Raw genomic sequence first — 25,866 nt, 5'->3', positions numbered from 1 at the left:
TAATTATAACTTGAAATCTTTCAGATAATTAAGGCAATTATCACACCTATGGAGACTGTCCCCAAAAGCCAACAACAGCATCTTCCAAATTCTGCTTTGTCATTTCTAGCTAACTGGTCTACTCTTCACACTGATAAAAATGGTACAGTTTACCAAGCTTTAGAAGCCATTGAATTCAACCTTCCTACTTTATAGATGAGGAATATAAGACCCAGAGAACTTAAATGACTGCCCCAAGATTACACAGCTAGTCCAGAAAAACATCTACTTCTGCTCTATTGACTCTGCCAAAGTCTTGACTGTGTGGATCACAAAAAACTGTGGAAAATTCTTAAAGAGATGGGAATACCAGACCACCTGACCTGCCTCCTGAGAAATCTGTATGCAGGTCAAGAAGCAAGAGTTAGAACTGGACATGGAACTGGTCGACAGAGGAGCCTAGTGGGCTGCCATCTATGGGGTTGCACAGAGTCGGACACGACTGAAGCGACTTAGCAGCAGCAGCAGCAAAATCACTGCAGATGGTGACTGTAGCCATGAAATTAAAAATATGCTTGCTCCTTGGAAGAAAAGCTATGACCAACCTAGAGAGCATATTAAAAAGCAGAGACATTATCTTGCCAACAAAGGTCCATCTAATCAAAGCTATGGTTTTTCCAGTAGTCATGTATGGATATGAGAGTCGGAATATAAAGAAAACTGAGTGCCGAAAAATTGATGTTTTTGAACTGTGGTATTGAAGAATACTCTTGAGAGTCCCTTGGACGGCAAGGAGATCAAACAAATCTCTCCTAAAGGAAATCAGTCCTGAATATTCATTGGAAGGACTGATGCAGAAGCTGAAACTACAATACTTTGGCCACCTGATTCGAAGAATGGATTCATTGGAAAAGACCCTGATGCTGTGAAAGATTGAAGGCAGGAGGAGAAGGGGATGACAGAGGATGAGATGGTTGGATGGCATCTCCAACTGGAAGGACATGAGTTTGAGCATGCTCCAGGAGTTGGTGATGGAAAGGGAAGCCTGGCGTGCTGCAGTCCATAGGGTCGTAGAGTTAGACACAACTGAGCAACTGAACTGAACTGATATAGCAGAAATGGAACTCAAGCCAGAATTTTGAGCTCCCAAATTAATGCTATTCCCATCATCCTCATCATACTTGTTTGCATCATACTACACTAGTTGTTTTAACAAATAATTATAGTACATTTGAGGCTGCTGCTGCTGCTAAGTCGCTTCAGTCGTGTCCAATTCTGTACAGCCCCATAGATGGCAGCCCACCAGGCTCCCCCATCTGGAGGATTCTTCAGGCAAGAACACTGGAGTGGGTTGCCATTTCCTTCTCCAATGCATGAAAGTGTAAAGTGAAAGTGAAGTCACTCAGTCATGTCAGACTCTTACTGACCCCGTAGACTGCAGCCTACCAGGTTCCTCTGTCCATGGGATTTTCCAGGCAAAAACACTGGAGTGGGTTGCCACTGCCTTCTCCAATGTTTGAGGCTACACAGACATAATCTGATCCTTTGAAGAGAAATCAACCCTAGACTTATAGATCATGGAACACCTAAGAAGCTTCATCTTCTAGGGCTAGTGTCCTGAGTGAGAGTAAAATCTCCTAAGGATTACAGGATTAAGAACTATGAGTGGGTTGCCATTTCCTTCTCCAATGCAGAAAAGTGAAAGTGAAGTCGCTCAGTCGTGTCTGACTCTTAGCGACCCCATGGACTGCAGCCTACCAGGCTCCTCCGTCCATGGGATTTTCCAGGCAAGAGTACTGGAGTAGGATGCCATTCTCTTCTCCAATCATCAGAGAAAGGCACACTAATCATCAGAGATATGCCAACCAAAACCACAACAAGCTATCACCCCTTACCTGTCGGAATGCTAGCAGCAAAAAGAACACAAATTACAAATATTGGCAAAAATATTGGTGAGAAGGTAAACTGGTATAGCCACTGTTGAAAACAGCATAGAAGATTCTCAAAAAATGAAAAAATAGAACTACCGTATGAGCCAGCAATTCCATTCCTCAGTATATATCTGAAAAAACTGAAAACACTAACTCCAAAAGATATATGCACCCCAATGTTTATAGTAGCATTATTTACAACAGTCAAGATATGGAAGCAACCTAAGTGTCCATCAACAGATAAATGGATTAAGAAAAGGTGGTATATATACACAATGGAATCCTACTCAGCCATAGGAAGAATGAAATTCCCTCATTTGCAACAATATGGATGGATCCGGAGACTATCATGCTAAGTGAAATTAGTCAGAGAGAGATAAATACTATATGTTATCACTTATGTGAGGGACTCTAAAAAATAAAACCGGTGAATGAATATAATAAAACAGAAACAGACTCATAAATATAGGAGGGAAAAAAAAACCAAATACTAGTGGTTACCCGTGCAGAGAGGGAAAGGGGCTGGGAAGAGAGGCAAGACAGGGGTGCTGCTGTTCAGTCACTCAGTTGCGTTCGACTCTTTGTAACCCCATGGACTGCAGCAGGACAGGCTTCCCTGTCCATCACCAGCTCCCAGAGCTTGCTCAAATTCAGGTCCATCCAGTCGGTGATGCCATCCAACCATCTTGTCCTTTGTTGTCCTCTTCTCCTGCCTTCAATCTTTAAGGGATTTAAAAAGCTACACGGATTATGTTATACATACACTGAAGAATAGCAAGGAGAGATAAGAAAGCCTTCCTCAGTGATCAATTCAAAGAATTAGAGGAAAACAATAGACTGGGAAAGACTAGAGATCTCTTTAAGAAAATTAGAGATACCAAGGGAACATTTCACGCAAAGATGGCCACAATAAAGGACAGGAACAGTATGGAACTAACAGAAGCAGAAGATATAAAGAAGAGGTGGCAAAAATAGAAAGAAGAACTACACACACAAAAAATCTTCATGATCCAGATAACCACTATGGTGTGATCACTCACCTAGAGCTAGACATTCTGGAATGCGACATCAAATGGGCCTTAGGAAGCATCACTACAAAGCTGGTGGAGGTGATGGAATTCCAGTTGAACTACTTCAAATCCTAAAAGATGATGCTGTGAAAGTGCTGCACTTAATATGCCAGCAAATTTGGAAAACTCAGCAATGGCCACAGGACTGGAAAAGCCCAGTTTTCATTCCAATCCCAAAGAAGGGCAATGCCAAAGAATGTTTAAACTACCGCATAATTTCACTCATCTCACATGCTAGTAATGCTCAAAATTCTCCAAGCCAGGCTTCAACAGTACGTGAACCATGAACTTCCAGATGTTCAAGCTGGATTTAGAACAGGCAGAAGAACCAGAGATCAAATTGCCAACATCCGCTGGATCATCGAAAAAGCAAGAGAGGTCCAGAAAAACTTCTGCTTTATTGATTACACCAAAGCCTTTGACTGTGTGGATCACAACAAACTGTGGTAAATTCTGAAAGAGATGGGAATACCAGACCACCTGACCTCCTGAGAAATCTGTATATAGGTCAAGTAGCAACAGTTAGAACCGGACATGGTACAACAGACTGGTTCCAAATCCAGAAAAGAGTACGTCAAGGCTGTGTATCCTCACCCTTATTTTACTTATGTGCAGAGTGCATTATGTGAAATGCTGGACTGGATGAAGCACAAGCTGGAATCAAGATTGCCGGGTGAAATGTCAATAACCTCAGATAGGCAGAGGACACCACACTTATGGCAGAAAGCAAAGAACTAAAGAGCCTCTTGATGAAAGTGAAAGAGCCGAGTGAAAATGTTGGCTTAAAACTCAATCAGAAAACTAAGATCATGGGATCTGGTCCCATCACTTCATGGCAAATAGGGAAACAATGGAAAGAGTGACAAAATTTTATTTTGGGGGGGGGGGCTCCAAAAATCACTGTAGATGGTGACTGCAGCCATCAAATTAAAAGACGTTTGTTTCTTGGAAGAAAAGAAGAAAGTGAAGTCGTTCAGTAGTGTCCGACTCTTTGCAATCCCACGGACTGTAGTCTACCAGGCCTCTCTGTCCATGGGATTTTCCAGGCAAGAGTACTGGAGTGGGTTGCCATTTCCTTCTCCAGGGGATCTTCCTGACCCAGGGATCGAACCCAGGTCTCCTGCACTACAGGAAGACGCTTTTCCCTCTGAGCCACCAGGGAAGCCAACCTAGACAGCATATTAAAAAGTATAAATATTACTTTGCCAACAAAGGTCCCTCTCTTCAAAGCTATGGTTTTTCCAGTAGTCCTGTATGGATGTGAGAGTTGGACTATAAAGAAAACTGAGCGCCGAAGAACTGATGCTTGTTAAAACTGTGGTGTTGGCAGACTCTCGCGAGTCCCTTCGACTCCCTGATGCTGGGAAAGATTGAAGACGGAAGAAGGGGACGACTTAAGATTAAGTGATTGGATGGCATCACCGACTCAATGGGACTGAGTTTGAGTAAACTCCGGGAGTTACTGGTGATGGACAAGGAAGCCTTACGTGCTGCCGTCCATGGGATCCCAAAGTGTCGGACACAACTGAGCGACTGAATTGAACAACCAGATCTCTTTTCCGACTCGCTTTCAAAACGAATAAAACTGAATAAAATACAGGTCTGTTCTCAGTCTTGTCCGACTCTGCGACCCCCTGGACTGTAACCCACCAGGTTCCTCTGCCCATGGATTTTCTCCAGGTAAGAATACTGGATTGGGTCGCCATTTCCTTTTCCAAAAACACAAGTCTACCGCCGGCAAAAACCCCACCCACCAGGGAGTGACTCTTCCAACTACAGTTAACAGAGGGGTCCTCAGGCCCGAGGAGGGGTTAGTGGGGAGATGTGGTGTCCCGACACCAGCCTTTACAATGGCAGGTGGGCCTTTCTGCCTCCCTCGAGCTCACTCAGCGCGCCCCCGGCCCAAAGGACCCCGGCCCAAGAGCCCCGGCCCTCCCCCAGCTCCTCGGCGTTGGCCCCCTCACCCGGCGCGCGGCGGGCAGTCTGTGACGTCACGGCCGCGCCGCGCCTCCAGGAAGGACCCCTCCTCCGGCTCCTCCTCCTCCCGGCGCCGGCGCCGCTTTCTGGAAGGTTCGTGAAGGCGGTGGGCGCTTACGGTTGCTCCCTCGTCAGCCTCAATCCGCGTCCATCCGTGCTTCCCAAGCTCACGCAGACCCATCCAAGGTTGCCATGCCCGAGAACGTAGCACCCCGGACCGGGCCGCCCGCCGGGGCTGTCGGGGCTGCCGGGGCTGCCGGCGGCCGCGGGAAGAGCGCCTATCAGGACCGCGATAAGCCGGCCCAAATCCGCTTCAGCAATATCTCCGCAGCCAAAGGTATCGCTCCCAGGCTTGAGCCGCGGCCCGCCGGGCCTGACTGTGCACTCTCACCCCCAGCCTTGGGTGGGCTGTTCGTTCATTGATCCGCTTTGGGCCTCTCATAGAATAAGCTAGTGCAGGGTTCCTCCTTCCTGCCGTTATTCCCGACCCCGAGTATGGAAGCCTTTGGACTGGCCCCATTCTGCGTCTTAGACGCCCATAATTTTCCGTCCCGGAGCGTGCTGCTTTCATCATACTTAAGAAAGCAGCCGGGGCCCTTATGCAGCGGTCTACTCTTATAATGTTTGTATGATACTCTACAGTCTTTTTGTTTTTATTAAAATAGGGAAATACTTTTCTGGGGGCAGCTATTGAATTCGGGTAAACTCTCCGCGCCTTAAATTGGGGCGGGGTCCATTGTACTCGGGGGGTGGGAAACCGACCGACCCACCTTGTTTGAGAGTAATTACGAGGCTACGTTGAGCTTTGATATCCTCTCTGCACGTACAGCCAGCAAATGGAGAAGAGTTTGGCTTTTGGTGGAATTCAAGAAGTCCTGGGTTTCGTTCAGTTACGTTACTTCGTGCCTTTGTGACCTTTAACCAAGGTTTTCTTCCCTATAAAATTGAGGATGGAAAAGTTCGCTTAAAAAAAATTTGTGAAGATTAAGAGACGTCGGGTTGAATGTGAAGAGTCTAGAAGCAAAAGTGAGAACAGGGGCTTAGAGTTCTTGCCCGTTATGTGTTTGAGTACAGGGAGTAGTTCATTTGGGTTAGAGCATCAGGTGCCGGAAGAAATGAGAGGGGAGATCGGAAAGGTAGAGTGGGGCCCGATCTTAAAGGCCTGGTGTCCTTTGTTGTTGTTCTGGAAAGGGTTTAACACGACTCCCTCAGCTACAGATTGTTTTTCAATATAATGAAATAATAGCTACCTTGGAGGGTTGCTGTAAGGCTTAAATAAGAAAGTATATGAGGAGCCAGGTGTATATATATATGTATACATAGAGTACAGCCTTAAAGATATTTGAGGTTATCTGTCCAGGGGACTGAGGGTATGGTGCTGCTGGTGCTGCTACTGCTGGGAAAAACCAGGTACACTGAAGGAAGGATGGTGGAAGACGAGCGAATAGGTTCTGGTTCAGGCTTAAATGAGTTGAGGATGTCAGAATGACTACATGGTAAATTTAGGAGTCGTTTGAAAGTTCAAGAGAGTCTTTACCAGGAAATCAAAGTTGTTTGATAGTTATCTAGAGACCATAACTGAAGCTTAGATTTATTTCATTAGAAACAAGGTGTTAGGTAAATTCTGGTGCCATGTTGGGGGGCTGGAAAAGCTATAGAATATGGTAGATTTTCAACAAACAAGGTGACAGGATGGGATGTTTACTTCGGCAAATTTGGAAACATCTCTGCACAGAGAATTGAAATTGGACAAGAGAGGAATGCATATAGGAAGAAAAGGCCACTTACTTGTAAACCTGACCCTTACATCTGAAGTGAAGAGAGCTCCTGGAACATACTAGACTGTCCAAGTCAAACAGAACCCTACAGACTGGTGGGAAAAAGCTGTTGCCAGATGCATCTTTAGTGTAATTCATGGAGCCAGTTTTCTCTTTGGTTGACAATGTCAAAACAACACACTCACACAAGTAGTTGTGGTAGTTCTAGTACTATTCAGCACAAGTCATTTAACAGATAATACTGTGTACTACATAGTATGTTAGACTTCACTTTTGAGGAGGTGGTCAGCAAAAATTTTATTTTTTGAATAGTGTGCCTTTCTAGAGGCTTCCTGTAGATGACTGTAAGGGTGTTCTTAAAGTGAATTGGTCTCCTTGTAGCATCGCTGCCATGTGGGTCCACTAAAATCACCTGAAAGAGTAATTAATTATGGCTGAATAATTAGGAAATGCAGCCCCCAATTATGAAATAATTAAGTAGAATATTTTTTAAACTATACCAAATATTTTCTTATAATCTTTTTAAGATTATGTATTGTTAACACAACCTACTGAAAGCATTATTCTAGTTGTGGAATATACAAAAGCAAATAGGGCTGTAGAATATACTAGGAGATCTAGCTTGTCCTGTTATTGCTGCTTGTTTTGTTTCAGAAAATGGGGAAGGTAATGCAGTCCTCATTGAGAGCACATGACTTAAGTTATATTGATATTTATAGGAGGATTAGGTGACTTCAAAATTTATTCTACCATATGTGCAGGGTACAAATGCTACGTATAGTGACGTTAGCAACAAAAAGTGAAGTGTCATACAGTTAAAGGAGTAAAATATTTCTGTGTTCAGGAGATTTTTAGGTATAGAATTTTCTTTAGCAAACAGTGAATTGTTATGCACCATGTTTTAATAAGGACAAAATGATGATTTGCGGGCAGAAGAAATGCTTTGCTCGTTAAAGAGTCTTGGTTTCTTTTTCCCCCCCCACATTTACAGCTGTTGCTGATGCCATTAGAACAAGCCTCGGACCAAAAGGAATGGATAAAATGGTAAAAGGCTCAATCATCCATTACTTAATTGAGTACTACTGTGCCTACTGCAAGCTCTCTAGAGGGTTAAGATGTGCTGTTTAAAAAGTAAAGTGTTAGAAAGTCTTTGAGAGTTCAGAAAGGGGTAGATTACTTTGGGATGAACGGGACCTAGTTATAATTCATATTTTATGGTGATTCTTTATAATATCTTTTGTATCCCTTTTTTAGTGTCTTAGTTCCTTCACTTTTAAGTAGGAAAAAACCCAGGTATTTCACTTGTAAACTGGGACTATTACTGCATGTTCTTAATCATGACACCAGGGTAAGGGAAAACAATTTGAAATTAAGCATTATGCAAACATAAATTAACTTCTGTACAAGAAGTATTAAAATTAGTAGAGCTTTTAGGGTTTCACATTAATACTGGATAAAGAAAAAAAAAATTTTGAAATAACAACCTTTAAAAAACTATGCAGATTCAAGATGGAAAAGGTGATGTGACCATTACAAATGATGGTGCCACCATTCTGAAACAAATGCAGGTGTTACATCCAGCAGCCAGAATGGTAAGTGTAATTTTTAGGTGAGAGTTTTTTGGTTTTCTTTAAGTATGTTATTTGATATTCGGTAAACAGTTAAATTTGTTTTATTTGATCACATGGTAAGTTTAAACATGGTGAAAGTTTTTCTTTTTTATGCTAATCAGGCATATTTTTAGGATATGTTGTATCCCTAGCATTATGTTCTTTGTTGAAAATCATAATAAAACATAATTCTCCTTTTCCACAGCAACGTGCCTCACATATAAAGAAGAGAGAAAAAAATTGTACTGTTGAAAAAAAATTTGTACCAATTATTCAGTGGGTGTTAGCTGAAAGTAGAATTTTAATTGTTTGCAAAATAAATCTTGTGTTTAAACTTCCCATGATATTTATTTTTAAAAATAATTTTTAATTCAACTACAAATCATAATGGTGATTCTAGTGTCAAGTGAGGAGTCAAACTATCAGCAAAAACAAATTCCTTAGAAATTCCTGTTAAAAAATCCCTTTTGATTAGGTAAAGGTGACTGAAAATGAGTCAGGTTGTGCTTCATGCAGGGTCAGTTTAGATAAACTTGGCCAAGGATTTCAAACTAACAATCTCCTCTCATCTGAATCCTGCACTTTATAGCTTCTCAATATACAGAATGCCCCTAGTTCTTTTAAGTAGTGGCAAGAAAAAACAACCCGTAGTCTGAACTATAAATCATAATATAGCTTCTTATAAAGTGTGTAAGTAGAATTTTGCATGCCACAAATATATAGGTCATCATTTTTAAATTAAACGAAGGTGGACAAAAAATCAGAAGAAAAGTATATTGACTCTTATAGTGCTGATAATCAAAATCTATAAGTGAACATGATGTGAATCTCACTGATGGTAAGATGTTACTGGGTTCTCATGAACCAGTTCTTACTGAGCGACTTGACATGTTCTGTTCACCCAGCTGGTGGAGCTGTCCAAGGCTCAGGATATAGAAGCAGGAGATGGCACCACATCAGTGGTCATTATTGCTGGCTCTCTTTTGGATTCCTGTACCAAGCTTCTTCAGAAAGGTGGGTAGGACATAAGACATGCTTTATTACTGAAGAAAGGCAAAAGTTATTAAGTAATATGAGATTAACAATTTAATTTGAAACAGCTAATTTTGCTATGTTTATCATGTGAATTAAAAACTTTTTTTTTTGCTTCTGGATCTCCCCCCACCCCACCCCACCCCTGGCTTTCCTACTTTGTTTTGAATGGAACTTCATAAAATTTTGCTTTTAAGAAATGACTGGTTGGTGGTGGTACTAAACAGGCTATAGATGAGAACTGTGATTTCGGAGAGAAAGTAAGGATTCTTGTCTTGGTACATACTGCCTAAATGTAGTTGTGATTCCTCAGTCACTTACTATGATGCAGATTTATAGAATCTTTGTAAAGTAAAAAAATGGTTTTAGTTTTAAGTATCACATAATATGTAATTTATCTATTTCAAATTAAATAGAAATAAATTATTAGACATATTAGCAGTTAAAGTTATTTGAACCATTATTAAGAATAATTTAAAATTTGACTGCATTGATGTTGTAATGAACAAAGAAATTTTAAGTCATGTCAAGTATGAAGTTTATCTGTTATTATTAAATTAACTACCCTTTCACAAATGACAGGGATTCATCCCACCATCATTTCTGAGTCATTCCAGAAGGCTTTGGAAAAGGGCATTGAAATCTTGACTGACATGTCTCGACCTGTGGAACTGAGTGACAGAGAAACTTTGTTAAATAGTGCGGCCACTTCATTGAACTCAAAGGTGAGACAAGCACAATGCGATCATTGTAAAAGTACAGTTAAGTTCATCAGGAACTGCAGCTCTTATTCTGTGGTTTTTGATGCTGTGGTTTTTCATGCTGTATAGTTCATAAATATTAACTCTCAAGAGTGGGTAACTAACTAATTTGCATAACTGAATTAGTTCAAGTAAAATTAACTCACATCAAGGCTTTTAGGTAAGTTGATTTTACAGATGGGAAAAGAAAGTGAAGTTAAATAACTTATCCAAGACCCACTAATGAGAGGTAGAGATGAGACTTGAACCCCAGATAGGGCTGCCCATCATGGTCCATCTTTTAACCATGTTGCTATTTTTTTTTTTAATCAAATATAAAGCATTAATGTTATTTTCAGTGTCTTAGAAGCTCATGTCACCTATTCTCTGTTATGTTGTGTGTCACATGCCCACTCCATTCTTTTTCCTTTTCATCAGTATTATTTAAATGTTAAGTGGAAATCTAGATCGTATTAGTGACATTAAGTAATAGTGTTGGTAAATGTCCCCAGAACTAATTTAGACAGAATATCGTAATGGTTATAAGCATTGGTCATAGAGCTTAGACTGCTTGGGTTCAGTGCCAGCTCCACTTAATTAAGCTGTATGTTTTAGGTTTTTCATTGGAAGATTGAGTATATGAATGTAAAGTGTTAAAGCTACTGCATGACATAGAATTCATGCTCACTATGTTCTAACCATTACCTATTTTTATCAGCCCCTCAGTAATAGGGGTGCACATATATAACATCTGATCATAAATTCAGTTTAAGTATGAAACCTCAGCATAAAATTGTTCTTTTGGATTTCCTGTTGAATTACTAGGTAATCTAGTCAGTCCTGACTATTAATAAAAGAGGAATGCAAACATATATTTTTATATGGTGACAGTCAAACTTGAGTGGAAAAGATAGTTTATATGTAATGTTTTCTTACATGTACTCCATGTGTGTGCTAAATCACCTCAGTTGTGTCTGACCCTTGTTCTCCACCCCACTCAAAAAAGTAATTGAGATTACTTCTCTTAATATCTTTATCATTAAAGAACTGGGACTTTCTCTGTTACAACATTTTATGACACTAACTTTTTTTCTTTTTAATACTAGGTTGTGTCTCAGTATTCAAGTCTCCTTTCTCCAATGAGTGTAGATGCAGTGATGAAAGTGATTGACCCAGCCACAGCTACTAGTGTAGATCTTAGAGATATTAAAATAGTTAAGAAGCTTGGGTAAGCATCTCTTAATTATAACTTTAATAAAAAATAATTTTCAAAGTAAACATAAGCTGTTTGAAAAATAGTTAAATGAAAAATGTAGATGAAAGTCACATAAGTTTAGTTGTTTTGTTTTCATGACAGCTGATATTAATGTGGAAGTTTGAAGAATTAGTTTTTATTCCCTAGTGATGGCAGAGCAGTAGTGTGATCAGAGAGGTTCAGGAATGGGCCATTAATAAATATGAGTGAGGTTGAAGCACATTTTATCAGACTGATGATTTTTTATCTGTTTTCAGTCTGTTAAACTTGGAGATCTCCCTCCCCTCTGAACTGTCTCTTCATTTTCTTTTTTCTTAGTGGGACAATTGATGATTGTGAGTTGGTGGAAGGTCTGGTTCTTACTCAAAAGGTAGCAAATTCTGGCATAACCAGAGTTGAAAAGGCTAAGATTGGGCTTATTCAGTTCTGCTTATCTGCTCCCAAAACAGATGTAAGTAAAACCAAATGATTCCTTAGGTGTTTGACTTTCTAATAACAAAGATTTTTGCTGATTATTATAAAAATAGAAAATGCTGATATTAATACTAGTGATAGAAAGCAAGGATTTAAAAATAATTAGTAAAATCAAGACAAATGTATAAAATATTGGATGCCACATGTGATAAATTTAATTTCAGTTGGCTGTTTATTGAAACTGAGCATTGACTTCTCAAATGAAGACAGTCATAAGGATATGTATGAAACAGTAAAACTAGGCTATGTGTAAGAGGGATTTCCAGATCTTTGTCTTTATGTTTGCATAGTAGAACTTTAAACCAGCTTATTGTTTTTATTCCAAAAAGGTGATTTTTTAATTTAACACATTAAATCTCTTAGTGATAAGTACTATTCCCTGAAGGAGTGGCTGATCTTTGTCACCTGATTTCAGGTTTGCTCTCATTTCATATTGTATTAGCATATAGGTTGAGTCGTTTGTTTCCCAAATTTTAACCCATATAAAAGTCAGTGTTCTTTTATAGGTCTTAAATATTATAGTACTTGTCTTTAGTAATTGCTTTCAGCATATCAATGTTTTTTAACTATAGAGTAAAAGAGATGCAATTGAAGTTATTTCAGTAACATGTAAGTTTTTATGAGGAGAATTGACATATCCATGAAATAGGATGATCATTTTTACATTTAATGATTTCCAAAACATTGTAAAAAATACCAGTAAGGTGTATAGATAAAAATATAAAACCTGAGTTATATTTCATGTATATTCATTTTTCTAGACTTTTTCTGTGTGTGTCTATGTAATATCTAGTTTGATGTGATTTTCGTTGGATTTATATTGCGCATAATATTTTCATTAAAATTCTCGGTTTTTGCTTAAGAACTCTTAAAATCCAAATTATTAATATGTTCTTTTTCTGAACAGATGGACAATCAAATAGTGGTTTCTGACTATGTTCAAATGGATCGAGTGCTAAGAGAAGAGAGAGCTTATATTCTAAATTTAGTGAAGCAAATTAAAAAAACAGGATGTAATGTTCTTCTCATACAGAAGTCTATTCTAAGGTATAGGGCATTTTATTTTGTTCATCTCTTAACAATAATTGATTTTGGATCCCTTCTAGCAGTTTTTAAGAAGCATTAGGGGTGTATTAAACCACTAGAAATCTGGAACAGATTTGCATTTTAGGCCATTGTTGTATTCTGGTAAATGATCTAAAGTGAGTTCCCTTCTTGTTAATGATAATTTAAGTGTGGGATATATGTCCTTCTTGACCAAGATCCTTACTATCAAGTAAAAAGGTACGTAATATAGCTAAAATTTTAGAGGTATTTATTTAAAGTGAAGTTGCTCAGTCGTCTCCAACTCTGCGATCGCATGGACTATAGGCTACCAGATTCCTCCGTCCATGGGATTTTTCCAGGCAAGAATACTGGAGTGGGTTGCCATTTCCTTCTCCAGGAGATCTTCCCAACCTTGAAATTGAAGGCAGATGCTTTACCGTCTGAGCCACCAGGGAAGTTCTTTATTTAAAGGGCCATGCAATAGTTTGTCTTGAAATTTTAGCAAGTTCTTTTGGGGGGAATGTTGGATAGTCCACGGATTGAAAGAATTCTCCAAAGTTTAAACTGATGCCTTTTTGAAGAAACTGATGTTTCAGTGTAGACACATTCTCATGTACTCTATATGTTATGCCAGAAAGTATTGTGGATCTCTTGATATAGACACCTTGTTGAAGAGTTGGAGTACCTGGTTCTAAATTCAAGTTACGTAATAGCTAGTAACTTGTAGTAAATTGCTTTCAAAACTCAGTTTACTTATCTGTAAAACAAGGATACTGATATCTACCCTTCAGTATCAGGGTTGTTGGGGTGCAGGGGTCATTCAGATAGTTTGTGTAAACGTGTAAATTTGTGGGGTCTTAAACATAATTTGATGGAGAAGGCAATGGCACCTGACTCCAGTACTCTTGCCTGGAAAATCCCATGGACAGAGGAGCCTGGTAGGCTGTAGTCCATGGGGTCGATAAGAGTCAGACACAACTGAGCGACTTCACTCTCACTTTTTACTTTCATGCATTGGAGAAGGAAATGGCAACCCACTCCAGTGTTCTTGCTTGGAGAATCCCAGGGACGGGGGAGCCTGTTGGGCTCCGTCTATGGGGTCACACAGAGTCGGACATGACTGAAGTGACTTAGCAGTAGCAGCAAACATAATTTACCATGATACTTAATTCTAAATTCATGAAGTATTAATTGTTAACTATCAGAAGAATGATGACAATTGCTTTTGTGTGTTTTACAAGTGCTATTGGAATACATTTTAAATATTATCCTTTAGAAATCTTATTTAAGAATTTTGAGCTCATAAACTTGGTCAAGCTATTTAAAGCATCTCCTTTCACAAATAACTAAATAATTGGCCATTTAAACGATAGTAAAATTACGGAAAACCCTAAGGAGTTAAATAGCAGAATTTCTATTCCAAACCAGTATTGACATAATCACTGTTTCTGTATTTTAGAGATGCTCTTAGTGATCTTGCATTGCATTTCCTGAACAAAATGAAGATAATGGTGGTAAAGGATATTGAAAGAGAAGACATTGAATTCATTTGTAAGGTAAAATATTCTTAATATCTGTATATGTGAAAATGTTCACTAGTCAGACGTCTGAGTTTGTGAATGTGACTGTTATTCCCAGACGATTGGAACCAAACCAGTTGCTCATGTTGACCAGTTCACTGCTGACATGCTGGGATCTGCTGAGTTAGCTGAGGAGGTCAGCTTAAATGGTTCTGGCAAACTGATCAAGGTAACTATTAAAATTAAGTTTCTATTTGCTTGGGATTTGGGTTTTTTTTTTAATCCTTCAAATAACCTAATTCCAGAGTTTGTTTACTAAAGATTACAGGCTGTGCAAGCCCTGGAAAAACAGTTACAATTGTTGTTCGTGGTTCTAACAAATTGGTGATTGAAGAAGCTGAGCGCTCTATCCATGATGCTCTCTGTGTTATTCGCTGTTTAGTGAAGAAGAGGTAATATTACTAAGTAACGTTTTGCCGTATTTTGATCATTAAGATTTTAAATTTTAAAGATTTTTAGTATTATTAAAACTTTAAAAAGCTTTTAAATAAATTATTATTTCTGTCGGATAAAATAAACTAAAAATACACTTGTGAATTTCAGAGCTCTTATTGCAGGAGGTGGTGCTCCAGAAATAGAGTTGGCCCTACGGTTAACTGAATACTCACGAACATTGAGTGGTATGGAATCCTACTGCATTCGTGCTTTTGCAGATGCTATGGAAGTCATTCCATCTACACTAGCTGAAAACGCTGGCCTGAATCCCATTTCTACTGTAACAGAACTAAGAAACCGGCATGCTCAGGGAGAAAAAACTACAGGCATTAATGTCCGAAAGGTAGTAATTTAAACTTTGGTTACTGCAGAAAATGTTGATTAATAAAAAATACTGAAAGCTTCATAATTGTCTGTGGAATGAAAAAGGCTTTGTAATTAAAAATAGAGTAACCTTCAATTTGGATACAAAACCTGCAGGTTAGTTAATGTATGCTAATGAGTGAAAATGAAGATGATGCCTTAAGTGAGAAATAGTATTTTGTTCATTAACCCTGCCATTTTATGATTGTACAACTTTAAATCTGTGCTTCCGTTTTCTTGGTTGTAAAAACAGGGATTATTATAGTTCCCTCATAGGCCTGTGAGAATTAAAGTTTAAAGTGAAAGTGAAGTCGCTCAGTCGTGTCCGACTCTGCGACCCCATGGACTATAGCCTACCACACTTCTCTGTCCATGGGATTTTCCAGGCAAGCGTACTGGAGTGGGTTGCCATTTCCTTCCCCAGAGGATCTTCCCAACCCAGGAATTGAACTTGGGTCTCCTGCCTTGTAGGCAGATGCTTTACCATTTGAGCCACCAGGGAAGTCACTAAATAGAAAGTTCTTAACAAAGACACCTGGTGTATAGTTAACCATTGCTGCTATTGTGAGCACCAGCCTGGTGTAGTTACATAGGGTAAACACACAGAACAGTAGTGATTTCTCCTGTTGTATTGTTTTATTAACGTCTCCTTTTATTGAGAAGACAGGTAACATGTAATGGGAAAAAATGGACAATACAAGGTGATTTTTTTTTTTTTTTTTTAAGGTAGAAGCAGGTAGAATTCGAGGGCACTACCTGGTTAGGGAAAGTTTTAGGAAGCTGCAACTTTGGTAGGGGATAAAAAAGTGTCAAATGGGGAAGCAGTGATTTATAGGTAAGAGGGACCAAAAAAGTTAATTCATTTTGTCTAGAGCAGAGGTGATGTGTTGATCATATAATGGACTTTAAGATTGGAAAGATTGGATAAAAGCTAGAATGAAGAGTCCCTTGAGTTGTTGATGAATGGGTGGGGTGGCTGGGTGTTTGTTTGTTTTTTAATTCCAGTAGTTGCGAGTTTTTGTGTATTTGTTTAAACCAAGAGACCTAAGGTGATGGAAAGAGCATTTTAAGGAGGGAAGAATGGAGACAGGATTGCCTATTAAGACATCAGCAGTAATCCTAGGATAAAGGTGAGGGAATAGTGGCAGGAAGAATCTAAAAGTGGAAAGCGAGAATGATGTGAAGGACCAGGTAGACTAGACTTGGCCAAATTCAGAATTAGGAATCAGATGATTTAAATTTCATTACTTTTTTCTTTAATTGAGATACTTGATTTAGAGTGTTAGTTTTGAGGGCTTCCCTGGCGGCTCAGCGGTAAAAAAATCTGCCTGCCTATGCAGGAGACATGGGTTCAATCCCTGGGTTGGGAAGATCCCCTGATGAAGGAAATGACAACCCACTTCAGTATGCTTGCCTGGAAAAATCCCATGGACACAGGAACCTGGTAGGCTATAGTCCATGGGGTCTCAAAGAGTCAGACAAGACTGAGCAACTCAACAACAAGTTCCAGGTATATAGCAAAAAAAATCTTAAAATTTTTAATAACTATATTATCTACTTAATTTTTGCCAGGAATTTTAAAAGATACAAAGAATTGTTTTGGAGTTCAGATGGGGAGAGTCTAGCGTTAATTCAGTTTTTCCAGATTTTAGTTGAAAAACAGCCTATAACTTGGGGAAATGCTTAGTAGAGAGTACCTGACTCTTGACTAGACTACAGGAAAACTAAGTTTGAAAGGCTTTGAGGTTTACTGGTAACAGTGTAGTTGGTAATGTGTATCATTACAAATACTAAAAGCAACTTGTACTGGTTTGCAGGGTGGTATTTCCAACATACTGGAGGAACTGGTTGTCCAGCCTCTGTTGGTTTCAGTCAGTGCACTGACTCTAGCAACTGAAACTGTCCGGAGCATTCTGAAGATTGATGATGTGGTAAGTATATACAGGTTGTGAATTTCCTACAAGGGCAGAAAGGCATATTTTTGAGGAATTGGGGTGGGAGCAGTAAATGTTGTTAGTTTGCTAGTCACGAGGGTGAAAACAGTTCATATGTCTAGTATTTTCCCACCTATAAAAATAGGGAAGTTTGGATAACCACCTTAAAGATCTTCCATCCTTAAAATTGTGTCCTTACAGGTTTTCAAATTTTTCTCTTTTCAGGTAAACACTCGGTAATCTGGTTAACATTGTCTGACTGGCACCATCATGGCCACTAATGGTGCAGCTGGAGTGGAAGAGCACCTTGGCATTCCTTTGGAAGATTGTTATGAATTTCTGGGCCTGGTCTTCCAGTTGGCATTTGCTTGAAATTATATTGACACAGTTTAATGAAAATATTAAACACATGGTTTCAAAAAGCAGATTAATTTATTGCTCTATACTCTGCATTATTCCCACTCTCTCCTAAATTCTGTTATTTCTGATTGACTAGAAATCTGTGAGGAGAGAAAAAAGGAGCTAACATTTGCCTGTTAAAGTCTGAAGGACTTAATGCTGGGTACTCTTAAGTTTTGTGTTAGGTTGTGGTTTTTTGTTGTTGTTCTCTTTTTTGGCTGCATGGCACGTGGGATCTTACTTCCCCGACCAGGGATCAAACCCACACTCCCTGTATGGGCAGCAAAAAATCTTAAACACTGGACTGCCAGGGAAGTCTCCAGTTTTGTGTTTATTGATAGAAGTATTGAGAAGGAAAAATGGCCCAATATGCTCATCACCCTGATAACCCACCATTTTCAGTAATACATATGCTGTTTGAAAAGTTAACAGTACAGAAAGAGTGAACAATGAAAGTTTTTCTCATTCTTATCCCATTTTCTAAGAACCACTGTTGTGTTAATTGGGATTCCTTCTAAAAATAAAAATATGCATATATGTAGCAAATTTTGTTTGTATAAGTAAGTCTTTTCTCAGTGGTTTAAAACATCTTAGTCTTACACCAAGAGTATTATAAAATTTAACTAGTTCTGTCCTTGTTTTAGTCACCATCTAGTCAACTTGGCACACATTCTATATATAGCTTAGTGGTCTTTTTTTAACTTGTCAAGCACTCCTTTATAAACGCTTTCATGGCTTTTGATTGCCTTTGGATAAAGGCCAGACCTTTAAGGTGGATCACAAATTGAGCCTTAAATCCGTGATTACTCTCATCATCTTTTGTATTATATATAAAGAGTATTATGAAAGCAGTGGATGGAGGGGGGGACTCCTAAAGGTTTTGGAGAACTTCAGCCAATCAGTATGAAGTTCCTTTGTATCTGATAACTCCAGTAGTTAATTAAAATGACTAATCTGATAAGTGGTAAATTTAGATAAGTCTTTGGATAGTCTGGAATTTAATAATTCAGTAATTATTTCTCTTTTTAGTGGGTATTAGGACCTTGCTGTTGGAAAAGAATCATTTTATAGCTGCCATAAAACTGAATGTTGTATAATGTAAACACTTTTAAGTCAATACTTGAGCCAGAATTTTTCATATTGGAACTTCTAAGAGTTATTCAGCACCCTTATGTGTGTCTGTGTCTTAGGCTATACCTGTATATCTAAATATGTTTAAAAATTTATAAAAGGAATGCTAACAAGACAAATGTTAGTCATTAAGTTTGATGTAAATTAAGCCACTATTTAGGGTTTGATTGGGTTTTACAAGTTTATAAAATTTATAAAGTTAATGTTTTCGGAAGCAGTGGTGGTGCTTTGTCACTGAAAGGCCAAATGACAAAACTCAAAAATAGTGGTCTGATTCAGTTAGATAATTGTAAAGCAATGAAAGGAAAATTATCCTGTTAAATATTTAAGAGGTATGCTTTGAAATAGGAATGATGACTATCCTAATGAGACAAAGGTTTTGCATACTTTTTTCCTCTTGAGTACTATAAATTTTTTCACTCTCATGTTTATTTTTTTAGCCACACCCCGTGGCTTGTGGGATCTTAATTGCCAGACCAGGGAACTCAGGCCCATAGCAGTGAAATCACTGAGTCCTAACCACTAGACAGGCAGGGAATTCCCACCCTAGCTTTTCATTAAAAAACAGTTTACAGAACAGTGTGAACACCCTATACCCTCCAACTATTGACATTTTACCATAGAAGTCAGTTCTATACTACGATGTATCCTTAAAAATCTTGGTACGCAAAATAGTGCAATAGAAACCACAGGGCTTAGAGAAGAAATGTGGTTGGAGACAACCCCAAGACTTCATCAACAACACAAAAGGAACCTGATCAAATAGTTTAACAAACAGTAATTGGTTAAGAATTACATTTACATGCCACTTGAAAAAACACCAGAAAATTGAAGTGGCTGTTGGAGCTAATGGCATTGCAAAGTAGTAGAAGGAGGGTTATATGAAACCTAGGTTGCAACACTGAATGTGTGGAGTTTGGCTTATAAAGGTTAATGTCTCAGTTTTTTTGAGGTGTGTGTGCAGTTTCGTGTGTCATGGGGCAGTTTGATTCAGATGGATGCATTTTTGTGTATTCACATTTTTCTTGAAATCAAGCAAATGTGAAACGATGTTGCTGAAGTTGTTCACTTCCCACTTTAAAATTTCTTGTGTTTTGATGGTTTTGACTATAATGTATCTCAGGTGTAGATCACTTTTTAAGTTTATTGAGCTTTTTAAAGGTACAGATTAATAGCTTTTCCATCAATATTGCTGAATTAAGATAAGGATCAAAGGTTCAGATACACTGAGTGGCTAGAAGTTGTAGAACAGAGTACTAGAAAATGAAGCTTTACAGAAATAGTTCCCAGAGATGTGTAGAGGTGTAGTTGAGTCTTTGGCTGAGTATTTCTGTGTCCGGTAAAACTATAGAGTTCACAGAAAAACCAGTGAAAGTAGTAGACTGGATTTACAGTGGCCTTGAAATAGTTTAAATTCTTACTAGGTTGGAGAAAACCTTGTAATAGGGAATGAGTAGAACCTTCAGAAGAGTACAGCCTTAATAGCAAGATTGAATCTGACCAAAGCTTAAAATTCTTAAAGGATATAATAATAACAAAATTCACAGTGCCTGGAATTCAACAAAAAAATCAGTAGTGGGAATGGATACAGAAGATGTATTATATATACAATGGGATACTAGACCATTTGCTAAGTGAAACAAGGGACATATACTGTATGATACCAGTTATGTGGAATACAACTAGTGAGTATCACAAAAAATTTAAACGAATGATTACCAGTGGCAAGAGAAGGAAGGAGGGCAATATAGGGGTGGGTAAGAGATACAAATTATGAGGTACAAAATAGATACATTGTACAACATGAGGAATATAGCCAATATTTTATAATAACTATGGGGTATAACTTAAAAATTGTGAATCACTGTATTGTACACAGGTAACATTGGATAACAACTGCACTTCAGTTTTTAAAAGGACATCAAAATATGAAAAATCAGTCATGCAAGTAAAATCACAGTAGAGAGTAAAGACTGACAGTGAAAGACTGAAGGCTTTTTTACTAAAAAAAAAAAAAAAAAGCCAAGGATGCCCACTCTGCCACCCCTATTCAACATAGTACTGGAAGTTCTAGCCAGGGCAGTTAGGCAAGAATTAGAGGCATGCAAATTGGAAGAGGTAAAATTGCCTCAGCAGATACAATCTTATATGTAAAAAGTCCCAAAGATTCAACACAAGCTGTTGTGATAAATGAATTCAGCAAAGTAACGATACAAAATCAACACTAAAGTCATTTGCATTTATACATTAACTGAACACTATGAAAAAAAATTACAGAATTCCATTCATTATAGCATCAAAAAATAAATACTTAGAAATTAACCAAGAAGGTGAAAGATATGCTCAGTGAAAACTACAAAACACTGTTGAAGACAAATGGAAACAGATTGTATGTTTATGGATTCAAAAACTTAATATTGTTAAAGTGTCAGTATATCCAAAGTGATCTATATAATCCCTTATCAAAATACCAATGGCATTTTTTTCAAAGAGCTAGAACAAATAATCCTAACATTTGTAAGGAACTACAAAAGATGTCCAAAGCACCGTTTAGAAGAATAAAGCTGGAGGTATTACGCACCCTGATTCCAAGCTATATTATAAGCAACAGTAATCAAAACAGTGTGGCACTGGCATGAAGACACACATTTAGACCAGTGGAATAGAATAGAGAGCCCAGAAATAAACCCTCATCAGTTCAGTAGCTCAGTCATGTCCAACTCTGCGACCCCATGAATCGCAGCATGCCAGGCCTCCCTGGCCATCACCAACTCCCGGAGTTCACCCAAACTCATGGCCATCCAGTCGGTGATGCCATCCAGCCATCTCATCCTCTGTCGTCCCCTTCTCCTCCTGCCCCCAATCCCTCCCAGCATCGGGCTTTTTCAATGAGTCAACTCTTCGCATGAGGTGGCCAAAGTATTGGAGTTTCAGCCTCAGCATCAGTCCTTTCAATGAACACCCAGGACTGGTCTCCTTTAGGATGAACTGGTTGAATCTCCTTGCAGTCCAAAGGATTTGCAAGAGTCTTCTCCAGCACCACAGTTCAAAAGCATATATATTGTCAAATGAGTTTTGACAAGGGAGCCAAGGCCAGTCAATGTGGAAAGTTCAAACTTCAGCAAATAGAGCTGGGGAAACTGGATATCTACATGCAAAAGAATGATATGGGACCCTTACTTAACACCACACACAAAAATTATCTGTAAATAGATCAAAGACCTAAATTAAGACCTAAAACAATAACACTCTTAGAAGAAAACACAACAAAAGCTTCACAACATTAGATTTTGCCAATCACTTCTTGGATTTGACATAAAATCACAGATAACAAAAAAAGACAAACTGGGCTTCATGATATTTTAAAATTCTGTGCATCAAAGACACTATCAACAGAATAAAAAGCAACCCACAGAAAGGGAGAAAATTTCTACAAATCCCATATCTGATAAGGGATTACTACCTAGAATATAAGTCGGACACCACTGAGCGGCTAACACCTTCACTTTTTCAATTTTTTCACCTAGAATGTCAAGAAAGAACTACCAAAACTCAACATAGCAACACAATTTTAAAATGTGCAAAGAACTTGAATAGACATTTCTCCTAAGAAGATACATAAATGTCCAATAAGCACATGAAAAGATGCTCAACAGCACTAATCATTAGGGAAATGCAGATCAAAACTACAAGATAACACCTCCTTACCCTTTCAGAATCCCAGGGATGGGGGAGCCTGGTGGGCTGCTGTCTATGGGGTCGCACAGAGTCGGACACGACTGAAGCGACTTAGCAGCAGCAGCAGCTGCTATCAGAAAACAAAACAAGAATAACCCGGCAGTCCAGCAGTTAGTGCTCCACACTTCCACTGCAGGGGTCACAGGTTCAGTCCTTGGTTGGGGAACTAAGATCCTGTGATCCCGCAAGCCACGTGGCATGGCTAAAAAAAATTACTCCAACACAGCTTAAAAACAAAATTATTAAATACATTAATGTACTATCGTATTAATGTATAATTATATATTAGTATACTTTATGTATTGATATATAAACTTATTAATATATGATTTATATTTGACATACATTTAAGTGGTTTCAAAGTAAATAATATATTTATTTCATATATAATTTAAATATATATGTATTTTATCATTTCTGTCATGAATTCTGTAACCCATGAATTGTTTTTTAGAAATATTTGTGACCACCGTCACAGACTGCCCAGCTTACCGACTGGGCGTCTGCTCCAGCTCAGCTGTGCAGGCTGGTGCCCTGGCACAGGGAGAGACCTCATGGTACATGCACTGCTTTGAGCCACAGAGATACACATTTTTCTACAGTGGCATCGTGAGCGATGTCCACGTGACTGAGCGTCCCGCCAGAGTGGGCATCCTGCTGGACTACACCACCCAGAGGCTGCTGTTTATAAACGCTGAGACTGGACAGATGCTCTTCATCATCAGGCACAGGTTTAACGAGGGCGTCCACCCTGCCTTCGCCCTGGAGAAACCTGGAAAATGTACTTTGCACCTGGGGATAGAGCCCCCCCGATCCTGCAAGGCAAAAGTGATCGTGGGCTTTCAGAGTTTCCGAGAGGAAAATTCAAATTTTGGAGGAGGGGGGTGCTCTGTTCTCTCCTGTGGGTGCTAGACAGCATTCAAAACATTTGAACACAGCATTCAAAAAACACTTGCACCAATGATAGCTCCATGCACAGTGATCAACATGTGAGCCAAACCACCAAGAAAACCTTGAGTTTTTAGTGTCGTGTGAGAAGATGGAAAAAGCAACCTCCGCCCTTCAGTTTATATATGTTTGAGTTCTTCCCTAAGTGAAAAGGATTTATACCTGACTTGGGAATCGAAATAGCGAAATGGACTCCCACCTATGTCGCTGGTGAAAGAAATCCTCGAGGGACAGGTCTGTGTCCCTTCCTGAGTGAAGGGAAGGTTGTGCTGGTAATATATCTCCTCTGACAAGAAACAACTACTTTTTCCATAAGAGATATGTCACCTCACTTCACTAAAGAATGCTGAGTCCTAATCAGTAGAGAAAATGTTTTAACCATTCTAAGCTGATAATGAACTCTTTTGTAACCATTATATACTGTAGAACACAAGTCTCTTTTCCCTGAAATTTTAAATGTAGAAAAACACTAGATGTTAGAGATTTCCTTTTTGTTAAATAAATGGTTAGAGTCTATAAAAAAAAAAAAAAAAAGATATTTTAAAGTCTGCAAAATGAAAGTGAAAGCCTCTCAGTCATGTCCAATTCTGCCACCCCATGGACTGTGTAGCCTGCCATGCTCCTCTGTCTGTGGAATTCTCTAGGTCAGAATACTGGAGTGGGTAGCCATTTCCTTCTCCAGGGGACCTTCCTGACTCAGGGATGGAACCCAGGTCTCCTGCATTGCAGGTAGATTCTTTACCATCTGACTCACCAGGGAAGCCCAGAGTCAACAAACTGAAAGGTTTTTTCTAGCTTTTTAAAAAAGTTATTGTCTAACTTAATTGCACTAACTGATCAAAGAATGTTGACTGTACAATATTAATCCTTTGATGTCTCTTGTGGCTAGCTTTATGGCTTAGTGCTATGGTTTCTTTTTACAAAGTTCCATGTGTTCCTAAAATAATACATACTCTCCAATGGTTTTATATATATATTTATGTAAATTTATTTATATTATTTTATAATATATGTGCTCAGTCGTTCAGTTGTGTCTGAATCTTTGCAGCCCCATGAACTGTAGCTCCCAGGCTCCTCTGTCCATGGGAATTTCCAGGCAAGAATATTGGAGTGGGTTGCCATGCCCTCCTCCAGGGGATCTTCCTGATCTAGGGGATTGAACTCACGTCTCCTGCATGCACTGGCAGGAAAATTCTTTACCACTAGCTGCAACTGGGAAGCCCTTTAAAATATATAAAATATATTTATATAAATATTTTCTAAAATATGTATATTACTAAATATGTATGTTCAGTTCAGTCGCTCAGTCGTGTCTGACTCTCTGAACCCATGAACTGCAGCACACCAGGCCTCCCTGTCCATTGCCAACTCCCAGAGTTTACTCAAATTCATCTCCATTGAGTTGGTGATGCCATCCAACCATCTCATCCTCTGTCGTCCCCTTCTCCTCCTGCCTTCAATCTTTCCTGGCATCAAGGTCTTTTCAAATGAGTCGGTTCTTCACATCAGGTGACCAAGTATTGGAGTTTCAGCTTCAGCATCAGTCCTCCCAAAGAATATTCAGGACTGATTTCCTTTAGGATGGACTGGTTGGATTTCCTTGCAGTCCAAGGGACTCTCAAGAGTCTTCTCCAACACCACAGTTCAAAAGCATCAATAATTTGGCACTCAGCTTTCTTTATAGTCCAACTCTCACATCCATACATGACTACTGGAAAAACCATAGCTTTGACTAGATGGACCTTTATTGGTAAAGTCACGTCTCTGCTTTTTGGACTTCCCTGGTGGCTCAGAGGTTAAAGCGTCTGCCTACAATGCAGGAGACCTGGGTTGGGAAGATCCCCTGGAGAAGAAAATGGCAACCCACTCCAGTATTCTTGCCTGGAGAATCCCATGGACTGAGGAGCCTGGTGGGCTACAGTCCACGGGGTAGCAAAGAGTCGGACACGACTGAGCGACTTCATTCACTCACTCACTCTGCTTTTTAATATGCTGTCTAGGTTGGTCATAACTTTCCTTCCAAGGAGCAAGCGTCTTTTAATTTCATGGCTGCAATCACCATCTGCAGTGATTTTGGAGCCCCCCAAAATAGTCTGTTACTGTTTCCAATGTTGCCCCATCTATTTGCCATGAAGTGATGGGACTGGATGCCATGATTTTAGTTTTCTGAATGCTAAGTTTTTTTTTTTTTTAAACATTTATTCAGCATCATGATCAGACTATTACATTTAGCAATCAACAGTGTGGGTGCAAAAAAAAAATGTACATTAAAACCCTTTGTTGGAATGCTTTACACTTTACACAGAACAGAAACTAAAATAACCTGTTTTACAATTAGTCACAAGTACAGTCCTTGAGTTTTTTGCCCATACACATGCTGCTGCTGCTGCTAAGTTGCTTCAGTCGTGTCCGACTCTGTGCGACCCCAGAGACGGCAGCCCACCA

At 39.0% G+C, this 25,866-nt stretch overlaps 1 protein-coding gene across 1 annotated transcript; it reads left to right on the top strand.

Annotated features, from left to right (window-relative positions):
- The first annotated feature begins 5,011 nt into the window (after positions 1 to 5,011).
- Positions 5,012 to 18,150, top strand: CCT4 (chaperonin containing TCP1 subunit 4). The gene is made up of 14 exons (XM_019970365.2): positions 5,012 to 5,294; positions 7,727 to 7,779; positions 8,238 to 8,327; positions 9,251 to 9,359; positions 9,960 to 10,102; positions 11,224 to 11,345; positions 11,691 to 11,823; positions 12,754 to 12,893; positions 14,353 to 14,449; positions 14,532 to 14,642; positions 14,735 to 14,865; positions 15,017 to 15,251; positions 17,089 to 17,202; positions 17,431 to 18,150. The coding sequence occupies exons 1-14, from the start codon at positions 5,150 to 5,152 to the stop codon at positions 17,443 to 17,445; spliced, it is 1,638 nt and encodes a 545-aa protein (XP_019825924.2). The 5' UTR covers positions 5,012 to 5,149; the 3' UTR covers positions 17,446 to 18,150.
- The last annotated feature ends 7,716 nt before the right edge of the window (positions 18,151 to 25,866 follow it).

Source organism: Bos indicus, chromosome 11, assembly GCF_029378745.1.
Source record: "Bos indicus isolate NIAB-ARS_2022 breed Sahiwal x Tharparkar chromosome 11, NIAB-ARS_B.indTharparkar_mat_pri_1.0, whole genome shotgun sequence".
Classification (NCBI taxonomy): Eukaryota; Metazoa; Chordata; class Mammalia; order Artiodactyla; family Bovidae; genus Bos; species Bos indicus.
Note: the sequence above shows the minus strand (reverse complement) of the source record. Positions and strands in the feature narration are given on the sequence as shown.